The following is a 21,478-nucleotide window of genomic DNA, read 5'->3' as shown; positions in this document are numbered from 1 at the left end:
CCAGTGAACCACCAGTGGGCTCCTCTGATCAGTGTTCACTCAGGCAGGGCTGGGCAAGAGGAGATATCCCCAGTCTTCATGAGAAGGTACTGGCCTAGGATCAGTCACTATCTCATCCCACCACTGAGGCAGATGGGTGGCTTGAATTGTCAGACTTCTCAGGTTGCCCGTTTATGCTGCTTCATTAAAATAGTTTGCTGCTTTATTTTATTTATTTTTTAAAGAATTTTTGTGGGGGGCATTTTCGGCCTTCATTTTGACAGGAATGCTGAAGATATGAAAGGGGAGAGAGAGGGGGGAATGACATGCAGCAAAGGGCCGCAGGTCGGAGTCGGACACTGGCCCGCTGTGCTGAGGAGTAATGGGCGCCCGCTCTACCAACTGAACTATATGGGCACCCATAGTTTGCTACTGCTGTTTTTAGTTGTGTACCTGCAGGGGGAATGCTGCAGAGATGTTTAGAAGCATGTGTGAAAAAAGAATCTGTCCTGATTAATGATTTTTTAGGTAACGTGTTTCTCACTGAAACCGAGATTAATTATTAAAGATTCAAACATACTCCTACTCATGTTACATCCCAAACATGGCAGAAAAAGGCAAAAGGTTTTGGCAGGTGAAATACAAGAAGACATTAATGTAATAGCACACCAAAACCATTTTCTGTTCAATCTTTAAATTAGGTCTGCAAATGTTTTTCTTGGCAAGAAATTGGAAAAACTATATTTCCAAAGCCATTTCATAAGACTGACAGAAAGAAAAAAAGAGTGGTGTATAATCAAAGAATCAATGTCTGAAGATGTAAACATGTACTCACTTAGTGTAATGAGAAATGGACAACATATAAGCTTTCACCACTTGTGCATTTAGAAAGAGAAACTTTATTGCTATTAGTATCCTTTTGAGGGCGCTGTAAAGTCCAATTTAAATTGCAGCTTCTTTTGTGTGCTTTCCATCACCGGCATGGAGAGGTACATCACTCTCCCTCATCCATTATCATTCTCCTTCATGCTGCCTCAATCATAAGAAAACTGCACTCTGAACAGCTATGGTTTGGGCTTAAAAGTACACAACACAAATGTTGGACGTTATGAAAATGCGAGGCATGTTTTCTCTGGGCACTCAACACAGAGTGCATCCAAGGTTCAATGTAGCGCTTCTTTAATTTATAATGCAGCCATTAATAAAACAGTAGCGATGCTCCAGAAAATCAAAACAAAGGACAATTATGTGATTGCTCCTCATCAAGCTTCTTATACAAGATATATTATTTTGTTGTTTAATATTAATTTGCAGAGAGATCACTGTGGGGTCATTTTTTTCAGTTTCTTTTGTTCTTGTACCAACATAAACAACAAATATTAAGTGTGTTCTTGTTATCACAGTTACTTATTTCTCACTGTGGATTATTATTATTTTATTTTTTTGGGGCTTTTCCCTTTTATGAGATGGTGACAGTGGATAGACAGGAAAGGTGGGAGAGAGATGGGGGATGACACGCAGCAAAGGGCAGCAGGTCGGATTCGAACCCGCGCCGCTGCAAAGGACTCTGCCTACATGGGGGCGCACACTCTTACTGGGTGAGCTAAAGGTCGCCACTCACTGTGGATTATTAACGACTATATCTGCCGGCATATCTGTAGTATGTGATGATCTGCCTTGAGATGTGTATTTTTAATTTGAGTGGCAGAGATTGCGCATATACATATACTGTGCAGTGTGAGGCACTATAAAGGTCAGCAACATTTGCACATCACCTCCGAGATGTTAGTCTGACGCACTGGGGCATACAAATATATAAAGTCGACGGTAGAGCCAACGATCCCGTGGGTTTTGGCCTTTAACATCAGCTCGTTTTAATCACACCTCATATTTATGGACAGAATAAATGGCAGCACTAAAAAAGACTAACGGTGCGAGCAGTTAAAATTCCTGCCACTCATAAATGCTTACAGCAGCTTGTCTTTTTAAACAGTCTTAACAGTTATTGTCTGTTTAGTTCCGGCCAGTAACATTCCTAGAACTAACATTTGGAATGGTGTCTTTTAATGGCCACCAACTTTGGGTGACCTCTCTTCTGTGCGCAAGCGGTCCTTGAGGGATTGTCCTGTGCTATTGTGCGATTGGAACGTAAATACTGACCGGAGGAGACTAGCTGTCTGGATTTACCCTGCAGAGATCTGAGGAGCAGGTAACCATAGTCCTCAGAAATCCACCGAATTTATAATTCCAAAACAAAAAAGCGGAAGGAAACGAAAAATACATGCATCTGGCGAAATTTGGTGTGAAGTGCAACATCAAGGATATAGGCTACGACATGTGTGACCCTAAAGGGTGTCTAGGCCAGCCTTAGACTTGTCCTAAAATATATCAAAGTGTGCAAGTCTGTGCACTGTGTGGGCTGTGGGAGTTTGTCTACTGTAAAAGTAATCTGATAGGTGTCCAAATTACAAAGACAAAACACAAACGGCTTGAAGGGAATCAATATCTTCTGACAAGGAGTGTATGTTTTTCATTTTGTGTGTTATTTTGAGTTTGAGTGTTAGCTATCAGGATACCTGTCAGCAGGTTCACTCAAAGTTGGTGTAAATGAGTCCCTGAGCAAAGCAATAAGTGAGATTATGGTGTGGAGGAATATGTCCAGTATGTCACTACAACACAAAAACATATTTTCTTGTGATCTGCTTACCTTAATGAAAGAAATCTGGCCCATGTATCTGGTCCCTTTTGATTTATTTCTCACTCCTTCCTTTTATTTTGTAGTATCCATGTAATATGTTTCATAGATTATTTTAAATTACATTCATTTATTTTGAATGTGAGTTTGTTGTTGGTGCAGATCTAGATCAAGATCCACATTTCAGTTAACATGAAATAGAAATGTTTGAACAAATGAAAAGGCTGCCCGCTTGCAGTGCTGTCTAAACTTTAGTAATGATCAGGGCCACACATAATTCCGGACATTTTCCGCAGATAAAAGACTAAATAATAATACAAAGGCAAAGGCAGTGTCTGCTTACTAACGAAGGAGGTCTCCCCCAGGTAGCCTCGCCGTTTCAGCACCACCTCCAGGAACTTGACCTCTTCGTCCACCACGTAGCGTTGCTTCTCTAAAGAGATCCAAGCCCAGTTCAGACGGAACTGCTGGTTCTTCAGTTGGTTGCCTCCTGCAAACAAATACAGTTGATAAAGTTAAAGGAACTTGAAATGGCTCCTTTAGAAATCAGCAAGGAAAAGTCAAATAGCCTCACTGAAAATGAATAATCTAAAACATGTTTGGAAAATTACCATAGCGATTTGTTTCTGGGGTAGCACAGGAATTTTCAACACCTCATTTGAATCATTTCTCGGTAACCTTTAGGACTTTATGACTCTGAGCCAGCACTCAGTGGGAGGTATGAGGGATGAGCAGCCCTTATGCAAAATGTATAGAGTTTGTGCCGTCTAATTGCATCATTCCTAATTAAGATAAAAGGTGTCGGTTTCCTGTCCGAACTGGGTCATTTTATCCTTGCCCTTTTTGAAGTTGGATTCAAAGGCCGAGGCTACGGTCCTGGAGGGCATCGCTGCTACCGTTTGACCATAAAGACTCAAAGCAGAGCCACATACACACAAAGATAAACTCACACTGACTCCTACAGAAACCACAACACATTTTATTTTTTATTTCTAGAGCACCGAGTAGCAGTCCAAATAATTATCCACTGATTCCTAGAAATCAGCATGCATCCACCAGACTGCACAGTGAGAGCTGCTGCCTGCTGCTACAGATGACTGAGCCACTAGACATCTGGCAGTTCTGAAAGTGGTGGAATAAAAGCGAAACAGCCGGGAGGGTGCAGGCCCATTGTTCATAGGTTTCAGAGTGTTGCTGTTGTTTGTGTTAGGCGCGACTGAGAGCCTCTACCCTGCCCCACCCTTGTGGTTATGCTCAGTAAATCTGTTAGGTCCAGCTGACCGCTCTGCTGTGTCCATTTCCTTCCTCGATGGTCACAGTGAGATCCATACACATTCACCCTGGGTGTTTTACATTCACCATGGGCGTTGTGTGTGTGTGTGTGTGTGTGTGTGTGTGTGTGTGTGTGTGTGTGTGTGGTGTGTGTGTGTGTGTGTGTGTGTGTGTGTGTGTGTGTGTGTGTGTGTGTGTGTGTGTGTGTGTGTGTGTGTGTGTGTGTGTGTGTGTGTGTGTGTGTGTGTGTGTGCGCGCGCGCGAAATGTCCTCTGGACATGTCCAAAGCTTTTTTTCCTTTGGTCTAATAGTGTACATATTTCCTCCTTACAATTGAGCCATAACTGGGACAAAATCAGCGTGACACACAACAAAACCCCCCCGCCCCGTCTCATTCAAAACCAACAACTGATTTAAATCCGTGACTTGAATAAAGTTGATTAATCTATAATGAACACATAGGGGTTTGATGTTTTCTACCAGATAGAGGACTTAAAGTTGTGAAGACTGTGAATGTAGTGAGATGCTATAGAAACATGATTTTCCCTAATTCATCTTTGTAGCTCTGGTTTGCCGCAATAATGGGCTTTGTCAAAAATGCTGGAAAGAAGAAGAAGAAAACAGAAGAGCAATGCCACTGTTCCTTGAACACGTAGATTCAGGTCAGAGTGAACTTCAGACAGACTCGGAGATGTCGACACTGAGCTGTAATTGGGACAACATGCGGCAGAAACTGTGGAACTTGAGCAGAAAGGAGACGAGAAACTGTTCGATTTTCTCTCTCCTGGATGAACTAAATGTTTGAATCTTTTAGCTGTATACATTTTATGAAATTCAGATCACAGAATTTCTTTGTATCAGAATTTTTTTTTCTTTTACTTTAGAGACACCACTTCAGAGTTGTGTACATCAATGTTAATCCCTGATTTAGTCCTTGATTTTTGACTCAAAGCATTGTTTCCTTCACAATTCCTATAATGACAAGAATTTGCCTCCGTATTGCTATGGAAGTCAATATGGTCCTGTGATGACTTTTTTTCTCAAATGTTCTAGTTGGTGTTGTTTGTCTGCTCAGCCAGCGGTCCCTGTTTATGTGCACAACCCAATTTGTGTTATGCTATAATTTGCATCATAAACAGCATGAAAACTATCATAGGAGACATGCACTGAATACAATTACAGCGGGAAAAGTTGTTTGGTAAGTCAATATGGTATTCGGTCTGATGTAATAAAATGATACACAATTCAATCTGAAACCTAAAGCACATTTTGTAAGGTGAACAATTTTTGGCAGATCACTGTGTGCTTAAAGCAACAACTGTTGCAAATGTGAAGGTTGACTGGTAAAAGGAGAAAACGTGTGCTTTGTATGAAAAAGTCTCAAGTGATACATTTTATAACTGGTACATTCTTGAGGTCTACCACATTGTGAGATTTTTGCTTCCTGTGTGTTCCACATCATTCTTCTGGAGACAGGTGACCTGTGTATGACAGGACCTCCCTACTCCATTTGGATTAAAGCCAGCCGCATGGCACGCATGCCACCGGTAAACACTGCATGTGTGATCTCTGAGTCGTGAAGGAAACCGTTCTCCGCTGAGGTAATGGAAACCATAGAAGGTCTGGGCTATTTATCTAACTTCACACGCTGGCATAGGCTTTGTAATAGCTACAGTATAACATGGCAGAAACACTTGATCTTAAGATCAAAAATCGAGAATATAAATTATATGAATCATCATCTTTCTACAATCAAACACCCAGGCAGGGACATTTTAGAACTGGTTATTGGTGGGATTTACCCCAGATACCTCATACATTTCAATAAAAGCATGAAATGGTTACATTTTGCACAATTATTAAAATGACTGAAGAAACTACACGCCTACACGTCAAGCTAAGCCTCAAAGAGGCAGCTCTCCCTTTCAAGATGAATCCCGTTAAACACCTGTTTGCCTTTTAACAGTATTCACAAACAGAAACAGGCTCTATTAATTATTCATTTTTTTATATCTAAGATCTGAGGAGGATAAATCCAGCAGCGTTTTCAAATCTCAGAAAAAAAAAGTAATTTATGTTCACAGTTTATACTACATACAATCCCATCGTGACATGAGTAAATATTGAGTTTAGGAGGCCTTAAAGTCTGCGCAAAGCTGCAGAGTGGCCTTCAGGGACCCGGGGAGTGGAGGTGCTCGTTTCCAGAGGACCACTTCACTCCTCCAGATTTCTTTCTAATTAAGATAAGCAGGGGTTGGAGTAAGTCCACTTCAAAGAGGCCCCAAGGAAAACAGCAGAGTTAATCTTTAACCAGCACTCACAGCACCGAGACAGAATTTAGTGAACAATATCGGTTTCTCTAATGTTCACTCTTTGCACTGCTGTGCAATTTAGTGCAGAAACATACATCATTTGCAGTGACTACATTACATAAGATAAGGTACATGAACTTTATATTAGACTGTATTTCTACTTAATATCCATATTCTCATTAAATTCATATGGTAATAGCAGGAATCCTACAAATCCCAGTGGCTAGTCATCTTAAATTATTGGACTGCCTGCCTGCACTCTGTCTTGTTGGGTTCTAGTAAACATTTTAACACTCGTAGTGTAAGTCTCTCTAAATAATAGTGTCAACTTTAGTGTCAGCCTGTACTATTTAAACCACTAAACCCTAACCAGCCTTGGGCATGAACCTTTACACAAAAGAAATCTTGTCCACTGACAAAGTAGATGTGTGATGGGATGGAAGCCTTTTAAGGGAGGCCAGAGAGTGTAAGAGAGACTAGACTGTGCCAACTTAATGCACTCTGTCTTGTTGGTTTCTAGTATGGCTGCACGATATGAGGAAAATATGCGATATGCGATAACGGTGTTGAATATCGCGATAACGATATTACTTGCAATAAATGAACCGATATTAAAATGTACTCAGTTCTGCCTTTCTGCTGCCTTCAGTATACTGCTAAAATACAACATTGCTTGTTGAATTAAAAAAAACTGAAAAATAATTTCCAATATTATTTTATTGAACAAATTGAAGATAGAAATGAACACAAAAGGCACAAAAAAGGCACCAAAAAAACTTTTAAAGTGCAGTATCTACTGAAACTCTTTCAACTAACTAAGAGAATTCCTGAGTGTCTTTCACGATGTGTTTATTGCACAAGTTAATAAAAAAAAAATAATAAAAATGGATACAGCACTAAATTCTAGTAAAGTTTTTAGCACTTGTAGTGTAAGCGTCTCTAAATAATAGGATCAACAAAGTCTCAACCTTTTTTAACCACTTAACCATAACCAGCCTTGGTTCATGAACCTTTTTACAAAAGACCTTGTACAGTTCATGTAGTTTCACTTCTTAACACAAGTTGTGTCCACTCACACAGTGAGTGATGTATGTAGATGTGTGATGAGGGACAGAAGCCTTTTGAGAGAGGCCAAAGAATGCGAGAGACTGGACTGTGCCAACTTAGTGCCCCTGGCTCCTCCCAGCATACATGTTGCAGACAGCCCTTATTTGGTCACCGTGAAGCATCGTGGGGCCGCGATGCCCCATGGATCCTTGTCTGTTCATTCAACCAGGCAGACAGACAGGCGGCCCTTTGCCCACAGAGCCAGCCCCACACTGATTAGGCAGGGTAAATTGGGATGAGCACACAATACATCTAAAAATACTTAGTGATCATGTATTGCAAATGGACTTTGTGTGCTAACAGTTTCCATGATGTGCAATAACTATATTCCACTGCAGCATTAAAGACGTCAAGCAACGTACTATAGAGATAGACTGGGGACCAGCAAAGTGCTCACAGGCACCAGATTTTAGGTTGGTTTTAGGCGTATGATGGAGGAAGAAGGAATCCTCTTATATGCCATTCAAATGGACCACAGTGGAAGATGTATGTAAAAAACTAATGGTCAGATCTCCATGAAATTTCCTGTGGTTGTTCATGATCCCCAGAGGATGAACCATTTCCATTTAGAACACTCCGTGATGTTTCCCCTAGCAAACCTGTAGCAATATTTACAGTTAAAGCCCCACAAGCAGTAAGGCTTGAATTCTAGAATTGTCACAATATGCATCTAAGACATTAATATTGTAATGTTTGATGAACGTTGCCGTGTCTAGGGGCCGTTAGTGGGTCTTTAGAATTTGAAAGTGGTGCATTTGAAATTAGGCTGTAGTAGTAGATTTGCTCCACGCTGCTTTCAGGACAAGATATAAGAGACAAAATGGTCAGCTGACTTTACTTAAGTTAGAGAATTATCAATACCAAATACTGTTCTAAATAAAATCTGTGATGAAGCTTCAAAGAAAATATATCATCACAACTTATATTGACTCTATTAAATGAGTTGTCTCTGGGTTCTATAATGTACCAGACCATACCAGCCTACTTTTCACCTCTCCAATTAAGGGAAAAGGGATATGGTAATCCTGTTGAAAGAAAGAAAGCAGATGGCAGAGCAGAGAGAGAGAGAGCGTGATATGGTCTAATCACCCTAAGCCTTGTATCAGCAGTAACAAGTTGGCCATGGCTTGAGAGATTTTGAGAGAATTGTTATGATTTCACAGGCCCTAAACCCTTTTCTACAAGCACAGCCTTTCAGGGAAGTGGTCCGCCATAAATGTGGCTGCTCCAAAGGTTCCATACTGGCTGCTGTCGCCTCTGTGTTCGCTCTAACACATTGGTCACTCTGAGGCGACATTCGAGGGGCCTGAAAGAAAGGCCAAAGGCACTTCTGAACAAAAGTGCTGGGTCAGAGAGCCATGCAAGGCTTAAAGCAAGCACGGCTTTGCTCTCAGCAGGGAAAGTTCTTTGAGATTACCATATGAACCACAACTATAGAGGTGATTTAATTCTCAGTGCTCTTTCAAAATTTGGAATACAATGACTTCTTAAACCTTCAATGACCATAGCAAGAAAAACATTTGCTATAGCTGTTTAGAAGGTGTTTAGAAATGCCATAACCAAGAGGCGTTAATGTTTTACAGCGTTGCTCAGAAATATGACTTCCTGTTCATTTCTATGGGAACCTAGTTATCTTGTTATGTTGGCGGTGATAAAATTACATGGACAATACAATTTTCGAGGCTTTTAGGATCATATTTTCACCACTCTACGGCTGTAGAAATGTGTCACATTAATCATTATATTCTTCCTCTTGTTCAGCCTTATGCAGGCAAAACCTGACACTAAGATTGACAAACTATTACTTCAACTGCTCAGAGTCAGTACATAATAGCGATGGCTGGATGAGCACACAGGCTGAATAGTTCATGAGAACGAGCAGATTTTGAAAATGCTGCACCATTAACCAACATTCACCGAAAGTCATTTAAAGCAAAGCATTTCACTTATTAGTTTATGAATTAAATGGACAATACAGCAATTTTTCAAAACGTATCTCTATCTATCTGAATGAGGGGTAACGTGATAAAGCCTGCAGTTCTTTCTACTGTTCTCTGTGTCCCTTGGGCTCAGCCGGCCGCAGCTGCCAAATCTGCCAAGCTACTTCAGGTAGGTGGTAGTGAAAAGACTTTAGTGTGTAACTTTTTTATATTGATGAAAGTCCTTTACATTCAAGCCATTGCCAAATGACCACACAACTGTGTATTGTACTGTGTCTGTGTATTGCTCAGTATGGATGTGTTCAGAACATGGTGTCATCCAGCAACATCTTGAAGATAATGACCTCTTCTGAAGAGTTTTTTTGAATCCTCCGTGTCCTCCTTGGCTACTAGTAACTGCGTAGCGGAGGGGTGGGTGCGTGATCACTGAACGTCATGTGGACGTTACATGTCGTTACTTAGAATTTCTTATTGGGGCGACAAAAACTACACGCTTTAGCTTAAACTAAGAAGAATTTGGTTCGTTTTATTTAATCTCTGTCCCATTTGAATGAAGAGTGTTTTGTGAGTTAACAAGGTAACGTTAATTAATCTTGTCTTGGTTCGGTGACAAACTTAAATTCACAAGGTGTGCGGTTGTATTTCTCTGTTTAGGTGTAAGAATATTTTCTTTCTTAAAACGTTGTGAGTTTATGCCGCTTGTGCGCTATAAATCCTGGCACAGCTGTCAGGGCTCTGCGAACAGGAGAACTCGCTTTCTCAATTAATATAGCACACAGTGGGGAATGTATTTCTTCAATAGACTACATATCCCATCAGTATTGATTGGACATCCACATTAAAAGTGGAGAATTTTCCTTAATGTGCCTTTTATGACACAGAAAAGGTGCATCAGTGTTCTTACAAATGTTGTCCCCCACAGTGTGTTTGACAACAAAAAGTCATTTTAAGCAAAGCAGCAACCTTTATCCTGTTCCCACACTTTCTGTTTTTGATTCCAAATTGCAGCATAAGGTTGTTGTGGAAACTGCTCCGTGACTTTCTTGCTGTCACAATAGGAGCCCCCTCGCCTGTGTGGAAAGGCAGTGAGGAATTCCCAGAGCTCTTATTTCAGATGGGGCTCCTTTATGTGTGGCCCAGGAGAGAATAGTGTCAGAGGAAGTACTGTACAGTGTGATTGCAGGGAAAGGTCACTCCTGTCCTGGGACTCTGCTTCACGCTCTAGTGTCCTCACACTGCCACAAATGACATCATTTGTCATCCGCTACAGAAAACATTTGACACAAACCCACACACTGGCTGGAGAGATGCATTCTTTTAAAGTTATTGAGGGACATTCAAAATGAATTTGTTAAAGAAAATATATATATTGTATGAATCAATGTGTGTAGATTTAAAAGAAAATGTAATCCAAACAGCAGAGAGAAAAACAACTCAATACAGTACCCTTTGGATACTTGCTGAGGTTACTAATTCTCGGTGTGTAGAAATTACTACATACAAGCAAACATCATGGATTTTTAATTATAATCCTATTACCCTCGCCCGGAAATAGTAGTTGAAAAAGAATCTTTCCAAACACCTTAAGGATTAGCAAGAAGGCCAACTCTGGATGCACAACTCTGGAGAAAATCTGCTCTGTCGCGGCTTGCTGATTTCCAACCGGGGGGCACAGGGAGTCCTGCCAAGCGGGGTCAGGACTTATCCCTGATCATGGCTACATCATTAGGGCTGGGAAAACAGGCTGTTCAGACTTGGGTGGGCACAAGTTATTTCCTTCCATTTGGTTAAGCTACAATCATTAACAGCATAATTATTTATATTAACATAATTTGGAAATATATAGCACTAATCTTAACCTCTACATGGAACACATACTGTATGGTGCATTATAATTCCATTAAGACCATAATGCGCCTTTTGTTGTCAGGCCTTGTTCAGCAGAATGATAATTATTGCACCTGAAAACTGAAAAGATGAAAAGTCTAACTCTCTCCTGCATCCCTCCACAAGCGAGCACATAAATCAATTAGCCGTCCTTGGGTTTCTGAATCCAAAAGAGGTATGCAAGTTTCTGCTAACGGCTTTTATTGTTTCGATTGTGTAGGTGAAGTTCAGACAAAGTATTCCTTGATTGCCCTTGAACGGCATTCCTGTCTGTCAAAGAGGATGCAGCCTTGAGTGTCTTAATTAACAATCAGCCACACGGTTTAGAGAGTTAAAGCCTGAACTCGCAATTGCAGGGGAAACAACAACAAAAGGCTGAATCAGCGGCTGCAGGGCTTTCTTCACCATTCACTTGTAAAGGTCATTGTGGATTTAAAATCGAGAGTTTCTCGCTCATTACCAGTCGATTATGAACTGTATGAATGCCCAGACAGCCATGAGGCAAACTCTGCTGAAAAAGATACAGTAAGAGCCATAAGGGTAAACCGGCTTCTCATTACAACATCTTTATGAATAAGAACCCATAGAAAAAAAAAACATGTTACACTCCTTTTGGGCTAATCTTGAAAAACAAACATACATCAAGTCATGTCACGCACTTCCTGACTGAAGGGATGAGCTCATGGAGACAAAAAAATCTGTCTCCATCCCAGGAGCTGAAAGGCTTGCATTGTTACAAGTGCATATGTTAAATATAACTCTCAAATGATGCTGGTGACTGAATAGAAAAGAGCCTTGAGTGAAAAAACAAAGGGGGATACAAGGGAAAGTGTGAAAATTTGAGAGAAAACAAAGCAACATAAGGATGCAGGATGAAGGGACTTGACAAAGCGAGGGGGACGTGCTTTTGCTTGACCCTTGAATGCACAGTGTTTGCTCTCTTGTCAGATCGAATAATGGTGGACTGTTTGCTGAAAGCAGCAGTGTGAGGCCATAGAATATAAAAGCCCATCCCAGTCCCACAGAATCATGAGCTCCATACTAATAGAGCGGGGTGTTTGTCGAGGCTGTTCTCGGGGCCTCCATTGGTTTCCTTTTATAACATGTTTCAGCTGCATTTCACAGTTATTACTTGCAAATCCTCACGTGTAGAAAGGATTTTGCCTGAGAGGTAAAGGCTCCCTGAGAAACAGGAATGGTAATTTCTAAAGAAGTGTTAAATTACTCTTGGTTTTTGTTTATGATTGGTGAAACGGAACCCTTCAAGTAGAACTGTGCAAACCTGCACGTTGAAGATAAGCATGCTAGTCCGCATTCATGAAAAGGGGAGGAGAAAATGTCTTTGGATTTAGTGTTGTTTTTGTCTCCTTCTTGTAATATTGAACAGAAGATTAGTCTGTGCATTAAAACAAACCAGGGTTCAGAAATATATACATGTGTACAGGAAGATTACTTCTAAGGATGCTTGCAAAATTCCATTTAGACCCTCAAACGGCAAGTTTCTTCCCCTGTATTTTAATCATTGTAAAACAACTTCTGGCGGTTATTGTATAAGAATGTGGATTTTACACTGGAAAAATCTCAAAGAACTTTTGCTGCAAATTCAGACACTCTGGTAGTTGCAGGGATGGATTCTGTGACGTTGTGGGTATAGCAGTGGCCATGCAAATTACATTCAGAAACTTATTTGTGTGCTGTGATTGTATGTACATTACTCTTGCATCATTTACATGTAGTATATTTAGTCCAATCATATCTCATTTTTAAAATATAATATATACAGTACAGGCCAAAAGTTTGGACACACCTTCTCATTCAATGTGTTTCTTTATTTTCATGACTATTTACATTGTAGATTCTCACTGAAGGCATCAAAACTATGAATGAACACATATGGAATTATGTACTTAACAAAAAAGTGTGAAATAACTGAAAACATGTCTTATATTTTAGATTCCTCAAAGTAGCCACCCTTTGGTGTTCTCTCAATGAGCTTCATGAGGTAGTCACCTCAAATGGTTTTACCTTCACAGGTGTGCTTTTTCAGGGTTAATTAGTGGAATTATTTCCCTTATTAATAAAAAAGCAAAGGGTGACTACTTTGAAGAATCGAAAATATAAGACATGTTTTCACTTATTTCACACTTTTTTAAGTACATAATTCCATATGTGTTCATTCATAGTTTTGATGCCTTCAGTGAGAATCTACAATGTAAATAGTCATGAAAATAAAAGGAAACGCATTTGAATGAGAAGGTGTGTCCAAACTTTTGGTCTGTACTGTATATATATTATTATATAGTGCAATACATTGCATTGTGCTGTGAAGTTTGTCATTAGGAAGTACAGCCTTATAGTTAGCCAAGCAATTATACATTTGTAGAGCTGCAAAGATTAATAGATTAGTTGTCAAATATTGAATTGTCAACTATTTTTTATAATCATTTATTTCGTTTGAGTCATTTATTTATGACAAAATTCTAGATCCAGCTTCTAAAATGTGTGAATATTTTCTAGTTTCTTCTCTGTGACAGTAAACTGCATATTTTTGAGTTGTGGACAAAACAAGACATTTGAGGACGTCATCTTGGGCTTTTTGACAGATTTATCGACCATGAAAATAAGTTGTTAGTTGTAAGCCTATACCTTTGCACGGCAAGGCAAACAAAGCCCATCATAAGTTGCATAATCATTTGGGCAAACTATTTCCTTAAGTTTCGATTTTGAATATAAGTTACACTAGTGCAACGCTTGAATAGAAAACTTATTGTTATACATGACATACTGTAATTATCACAATTATTATACCACTCCCAACACTACGTCCTAATTAGCCAATAATAATGCCATAATGCCAATTTGATGCAACGGCTAAATGCTGTAAGAGCATAAATAGATTATGCTAATAAATAGTCAACACTGCATTGAACTGTTTAAGCCTATACTGACTGCAAAGTTTAAGCCACATCACCTGACCATAACTGACTATAATATTTCAACCTTTACAGTCATTATCTTTATTGTCCCCAGAGGGAGATTTGGTTTGCAGCCAGGTAACTAAAGCAGTCACACATCATTTAAAAACCCATCCGTTAAAAAACAACATTAACACTAGCAGTATATGTGTCACATCCACCGACTATAATATCAACACTGTACCTAGTCTAGCTTACTAATATAGCAACAGTCCTTAGAATTGGTATACCTTAGTTCCTGCACGTCTATGTTAGTAAATTAAGTGTTACATCTAATACTTTATTGATCCCCAGGTGGTAAATTAGATGTTACACCTCCAACTTGGCAAATGGCATTATGTCATATACAGAGAGGCTTTACATCAGGGGTCTCCAACCTTTCTTCATCTGAGGGCTACTTTAAAATAACAAAAGTGGCCATGACCTACTTGCAACACATCGCTTAGATTTATTTACATAACACACATAAGCTGAATGAAGCTACTGTTCGCTGAAATTGCAATACCCAAAGCTTATGAATCATGACTATTTTACATTTTTTTAGCCCACAAAGTTAGCTACATCACTGAAAATATTCCCATCAGGGTCCAAGAAAAAATTACCACTTTACACGTCTATGGCCCACAAAGTTAGCTACCTCACTTTTAATATCGTGGTAATTTTGTGTCTCAGTTTGTCAACCTATTGGCGAGCTACTGGAGACCCCCGCTTTACCTCATCAAGTGGCTATTCCATTGGCAGTTCTGATAAGCAACTAATGATGTTGTATCAGCAACCATTATTTAACAATACAAAGGCAGCAACAAAGACAACGGGTGGGTTATATCTGCTGGTCAAATAACTGGCAAAGAAATCTCAAAAGACACTGTTCCATTATCTTTATTATGACTGCCACTGTTCATCCCACCCCCAACCGGCCCTGTCAGACACCGCCTATCAAGAGTCTGGGTCTTCCGAGGTTTCTTCCTAAAAGGGAGTTTTTCCTCGCCACTGTCGCAATAGCCACTGCTAATGCTTGCTCTTGAGGGAATTACTGGAATTGTTGGGGCTTTGGAAATTATAGAGTGCGGTCTAGTCCTACAAATCCTAAAATTGAATTGAATTGAAAAACGCCAAATAAACTGTGTCAGTGCTTAATGTAGCTTGTCAGTCATGAAGTTTAAATGTATTTAATATGGCGCAGGGAACAGTGTTGAAACTGATGTCAGCATTGAAGAGCAGAAGTGCTCACACGTTCAAGCTTACTGATAGAGAAAGGTGGTGATAACAACTATGATAGTTCCAAAATAGACCTAACACTTTGAAAATAACCACAGAATTGGATAAAATGTGTCAAAAATTAACAGATTCAAAAAGCTGCTCTCTATGTTGGGCGGTGATTCAGAGACCATGGGTGTTGAAAGTGAACACAAAGCTGCACGACCCGGTGTATGGAGCACAACACCCTGAGGAATGGAATAAAGTAATACGATGTGATGAGTTCTATCTCACAGACACCGACAACTATTAGATCTGAAGCACAAAAGCTAAATGTCAAAGGGGATAAACATGAGAGGCGTGCAGAAGTTGCATCATTGCCTACAGCTCTGTCTGTGACATTTTAACTTATGCGCAATCAATGCCCTTTAAAAAAATTATCAACTCTTCCTTATAAGGTAAATTAAGTGTAAATCTGTTAGCTGAATATGCCACAGGGCCCCAATAGCACTAAATGTCCCCTCCCTGTAATGACACAAAATGTGCTGAAAAAAGCTTTTGCATATGACGCATTGACCAGTGATAGCCTTTTGTGGTAATTGTAATAGCTTCTGCCAATTACTAAATGATCTAAATGTAACCGCTGTATCAGATTGCCTAGTGGTTTAGACCTGCACCCTGTGGCCTATTTTCGTCTCCCTCTTCCCATTTAATATGTAACTCTTCACTCCAAGCCTATGTCCTGGAAAACCAAGATAAACCCAGGCATGGTCGAGTTAATTTCAGGCAGAAAGACATTCCTCACTATTCTTCATGGGGGAAGGGTTGATCTGAGCTCTGGACATTTCCCTGGTTGATCCAGATATGGTTTTTAGTTATTTGTTATGTCCTTCTAAGCAAAAAATCTATTAAAAAATTTAAAAAAAAAAAGATGAGTCTATACAAATCATTTCTATTGTATGTAGATCAGTGGTCTTCAATGTTTTTTAAACCAAGAACCCCTTAACTGAAAGAGAGACGGAGATGGGACCCCCTACTACATATATTGTATAAAATTAAGTAGCATATTAAACTGGGTCTACAATAACGTGTAGGGCGCCTAAAGCCTTTATATATACCTTTTTTTGCATACGCTTTTAAAAAAGCCTAATAATTGTTGGCATGATTTTATAAATTACATTTTCAATTTTAAAACATACATGTGGCACAGTGAATCCTTCAGATTAACTGGATCTGTGGATGGCTATCTTAGTGACTACCTTACCTATAGGCCAGTAAGCAGTGGGGATTTATATTTGCTAATATGTTGGATTCATGTTAAAACAAAACAAAAATTAACAATAATTTGGAGGCCCCCCTGCATTCCCGGACCCCCTTTTGAATATCCCTGATGTAGATGATGGTGCACACCCGAAGGGCTCACCTACTACGTTTGAGCCCTCACAACTTGTCAACACAGGCGGTGTTTAGAGTGCGACTGCACATCAGCACATTCATGCCATTGCTACAGGCGACAGGAAGCAGCTTGACGCCTTGCCCCCACCAACACTGGGACCAACAGAGCACTTCTATCTATCATCTCTTCTGACTGCTATTCCCTCCCATTTCTCAGCTAGACCACTTCTCATATCCTGCCTATCAGGCTCCACTTATGGAGGGAAGCAGGTGGCGGTGGAGGTGGTAGGGGTGAGAGGGGGTTTATCCACAAACAAAATCCCCAAAGGATTTCATCTGCACCTTTTCTGAGATGAGAGCCCTCTCAAGACACACTCCATGTATGTTCATAGGGAGAATATAAAATGCAAACCGTGTAACATGTTCAATTCCCCTACTGTATATATTTTCTTGGAGTACTGGAACGCTGGTGATATCAAAAGGAAAGGCTGTGTTTTTCCCTGGCTGACATCGCGGCAGTCTAATCAAAAGAGACAACAGCTTGAAATCAAAGACAAAGCCATTATCAATTAAACTGTAGTTGATGCCCAGCATCTAGATGCAACATTTGAGCAGTGCCAGCTTCATCTCTGATTATGGGATCATGCAGCTGGCCCTGAGAAGGATAGATGGTGGGGGATTTGGGTGTATGACTGTGTATGTGTGTGAATATTTGTGCATTCAAAGTGTCTAAAAAGGAGCCCTGCATTGGGCTCCAATCCTGAAAGCCAGTCTAAGCTGGAGAGAGTTGTGACACTATAGAGCCTTAGCCCAGCTGTCAGAGGCTTATCCTGCACCAGGGCTGAGAGGAGCAGCTCCGACCCACTGCTGGGATTCAGGGGCCAAAAACACATTATCCAGAGTGATTTTGCAAAATTGAACAAAAGTTCTGCTACAGTGAAAAGAGATGTCACAGCAGTGACTGTGGCATCACCGACTCAGAGTTCCTGCTGTTTTTTGGATTATCCGATTTCTCAAAACACAGTCTCATTAAATGGTTTGATATGTTATGGCCAAAACTCAAACAACATTGCTAAACGTTTCAGTTTCCTATCCCGTTTTACACATGTATCTTCTCCTGTTGCCATTGCTAGAAAGCTATATGTATTTTATATATGTATTCATCAGGTTTATGTGGAGTTGAAGGGACTCCTGACTGTCAAAACTCAAAACTGAACACAAACTTCAGCCTGCAAGCTTTTTTCACAAAAGAAGGATTTTCTACAAACTAATTGCTTGAGCGGCCCCAGTTCTGCTAGACTGATATCCTGAGGCAGGTATGACGACACATATCATCATCTAGGGAACAAGCCTGGGCCTGGGGTTTCTATACTTTTGGGAATTTGCTTTTGCTTTGTTAACCTCAGCTCCATACATTGACTTTGGCAGCATATTAAGACAGAGGAAGGGAATCATCAAGCAGGGTTTCCCTTCTGTTTCCCAAAGGGAAAATGAGGGCACAGCCATGTTTTACCCAAATACCTACTGTATGTGATATACAATCGCCACCAGAATAAAAAATATATAAGATGCTGTCGCTCTTCAAAATTATCATTAATACATTCAGGACTCTTATTTTCTGTCCCAGGACACCCATCTCAAACAGTAAGATGCTTTTCTGACTAAACATGGACTAACTGCTGTTAGTAATCCAAAAAACCTGAGCCAGGGAAACCCAAGGAAAAAGACAGAGAACCCATTCATTGTCTAACTCAATGCATAATTCATAACATAAGAATAAAACTTCTCATCGACATGTTTTGGCTTACGTGCATTGTAGAATAAGCCAACCATTAATAATGGAATTTTTTTTATCTCTTTCTAAGAAAAATTACATTGGCTCAAGGCTGTAAGCTCACAATGGATGTCTCATACCCTCAGCGAAGAGCACAGCTTCCTCCTTGTTTGTTTAGCCACTGCAGCACTCTCCAACATACTGTACGCCTTTTCTTTACTTCTCTGCTCTTCACACACACATTAAAGGAAAATAAATCTGGGATGCTGGGATTTAAACACTGCACATATACCTGCAATGTAGACCGGTGAGAAAATTATAAGTCACAGTTAGCGACTAAAGACATAAGGGACTAGTGAGAAGCGCAGATCACTTTTAAACCATTTAAAACGATTAATCTAAATCCTCTCTGTAATTCAGTGTTGTTAACCCCCAATGTGAAGCAGCTGTTAGCCAGGAAAGGCACCTCTAATCAGCCCCCAGATGTCTTTATCACTTAACATTTTCCACTACAATCAAAAGGACTACCTATTTTATTGGCTGCAGCACAGATGGACTGTGAGGAAAACCTAACGCCCCTAAAAATCCCTTTTAAAAACTCAACAACTGGACCGGCTATGTAATTTCCTGAAACTCACATATTATGTGTATGTGATTCAGACTTTAGGTCCCAAGGACAGAGGAATATCATACCCCCCAGGAAAAGTGTAGGGAAGACATTTTCATTAATAACAGGATAGAAACACAGTGAAACTGCAGAGTCATCACCTGCACTGTGATGGGGATATTATAACTTACACAAAGTCTGTATTACCCTCACAACTGCATGTGAGTGCATGTCCCCCCTTACTTTTGTTGTGCTGTAGCACGCTATGGGGAGAAAGATAATCCCTCCGAACCTGGGATTAGTCAGGAGGGGGACGAGGGAGATGGATTTAAGTATGCACTCAGTGTCACAAGCGATTACACACCGATAACACGGAAAATGTAGGAGATCTACACGGCAGATGTTACGGCAGGCCAAAATGGTTCGGAGGATTTATTAGGTCGAGGTTCTCACGGGGACCTGAACTTATATAATAACAAACAAAACATGCTTGTTGAGGAGGGCGCTGCAGACTTACATTGGAAACTTGAAAAGAAAAAGAAAAATTCCTCTCCGTTTGCCACAGTAAGAAAAAAATTTTCCAGTCAGGAATTTGACCCATTCATGTATAAATCTGAAATAAAGTTGTTCTGTACTCTATGCACATACTAAACAAATCTCACAAGACAAATGGGAAACTCAAGGAAACTTTGGACATAGCTGTGGAGTTGGAGCATCAGAAGTAGCATATGTTTATGAACAGAACAATCGATGATCTTTTGCTGCCTCTTTGTAGCTCAGTGAAAGAAAGAAAAAAAAAAAAAAAAAAAAAAAGAGATGGTAGTGAGTGCCTGGAATGAAAAACAAAGACCACAGCAGTGTGTCTGTCAATAGGAACATCCCTGATGCTGACTGACTGGCTGGAGGCAGACAGGGATTCTGCTCCACAAATAGTAGCCTGGGAATGCCACGGCTCGTGTGTGCTCAGGTAAGCTCACCTGAATGCACCCAAATCCTCAGGAGACAAGGGGAGGCCTGGAGTCCACCGAAACACAGCAATTAACAGACTTAGAATGACAGAGCAGCACCCTCCTTGGCACACACGGACACACAAACATCCAGATCCCTAAACATGACACTTTCTAAGTGATTAAAAAGGTTTCTGGCCCACCCCTCTGTTTGTAACATTGCTTAGCTGTCCATGATGGGGGGTTTCTCTAAAACAGTAAACAAACACAAATTAATATGTGTAATTTCAGTCCTCTGTAATTACTTATTCAAAGCTTTGACAAGCTTGACAAAAAAGCGCGACAAACAAGCAGCTCTGAGTAAATAAGCTGTTATCTCCTTTTTGGCAAAAAGCCCCTTAAATAAAGCTATAAAGGAACACAGTGCAAGATTTCTTAAATGTAAATAACACACAAAGTCCACCAATAACCCATGATTATAAAGCCCATTAAAAAAAAAAGTGCAGTATAATTTTGGTGTAATTTCAATATTAAGTTTGTTCTACCACATCAGGGTTAAAAGTAGCAGTGTTTTAGTCACACAGTGACAATCCTTTTATTGTGACACATACTAATTTAAAAAATATGATAAGCATTTTGGGATGCAGCCTAATTGCCATGTTATTATTTGTGGTAAAAAGCCCATCTTCTCAAGTGTAGATTGCATAATTTATCCATCTTTACAAAATAATTTACTGAGAGTTATCCTTTTGTAGCAGTTCTTATAAAATGATAAATATTGGGCCACTTAAAGCAAACGTCATCATTGCAGCCAATATTCACATACTGTAGAACTGTGCAGAACAATGGACAAGAGTAGGTCAGGTCCAATGTAGATTTTAATTTGGGCTCTGAACACTCCAAGTTTGAATGACACATCAAGCAGCAGATGCATCGCTGCCAAGAAGAACTCAGGAGCCAAGACTGTGCCCTGCACCAAGACAATCCATCTCTCAGAGAAACTATGATTTCAGCTTCAAAAGCTAAAACCACTGTGTGGACAAACTGCCATAAGTATTTGGATTAAGTGTAATGAATGGCCTGGCACTTTCCAGTCATTCTCCCAGCGCAAAAGAAAACATGTCAAGAGTAAATTAGTGCCCTGCCCTGTAATGAGTGCAAGTTGTAAGTCCCATTATTTTTGGATTGACAATGGAGCCAGCACAAATCCTATAACAATCACTTGTGTGGGGCACTGATCTCAGTACAGTAAGCTCATCTTTGAGCAAGGGAAAAGTGACAACAGATAATGTTAGTGGCTTCAACTAGTGCTGAGATGATGAGTCGATTTATAAGTTAGGCAACCAACAGAAAATTAATCTACAGTAAGAATGAAACTTGATAAATTCTTG

General features: G+C 40.0%; 1 protein-coding gene across 1 annotated transcript in view; it reads right to left on the bottom strand.

Annotated features, from left to right (window-relative positions):
- The window catches only part of frem2b (FRAS1 related extracellular matrix 2b), a 60,519-nt gene that overhangs the window by 29,283 nt on the left and 9,758 nt on the right, over positions 1–21,478 (bottom strand). Inside the window, exon 3 of the mRNA XM_028573513.1 lies at positions 3,018–3,164. Coding sequence (XP_028429314.1) covers positions 3,018–3,164 — 147 coding nt within the window. The remainder of the gene's footprint in view (positions 1–3,017; positions 3,165–21,478) is intronic.

This window comes from Perca flavescens, chromosome 3 (assembly GCF_004354835.1).
Source record: "Perca flavescens isolate YP-PL-M2 chromosome 3, PFLA_1.0, whole genome shotgun sequence".
NCBI classification, from domain to species: domain Eukaryota; kingdom Metazoa; phylum Chordata; class Actinopteri; order Perciformes; family Percidae; genus Perca; species Perca flavescens.
This window is presented reverse-complemented; position numbering and strand designations above follow the sequence as displayed.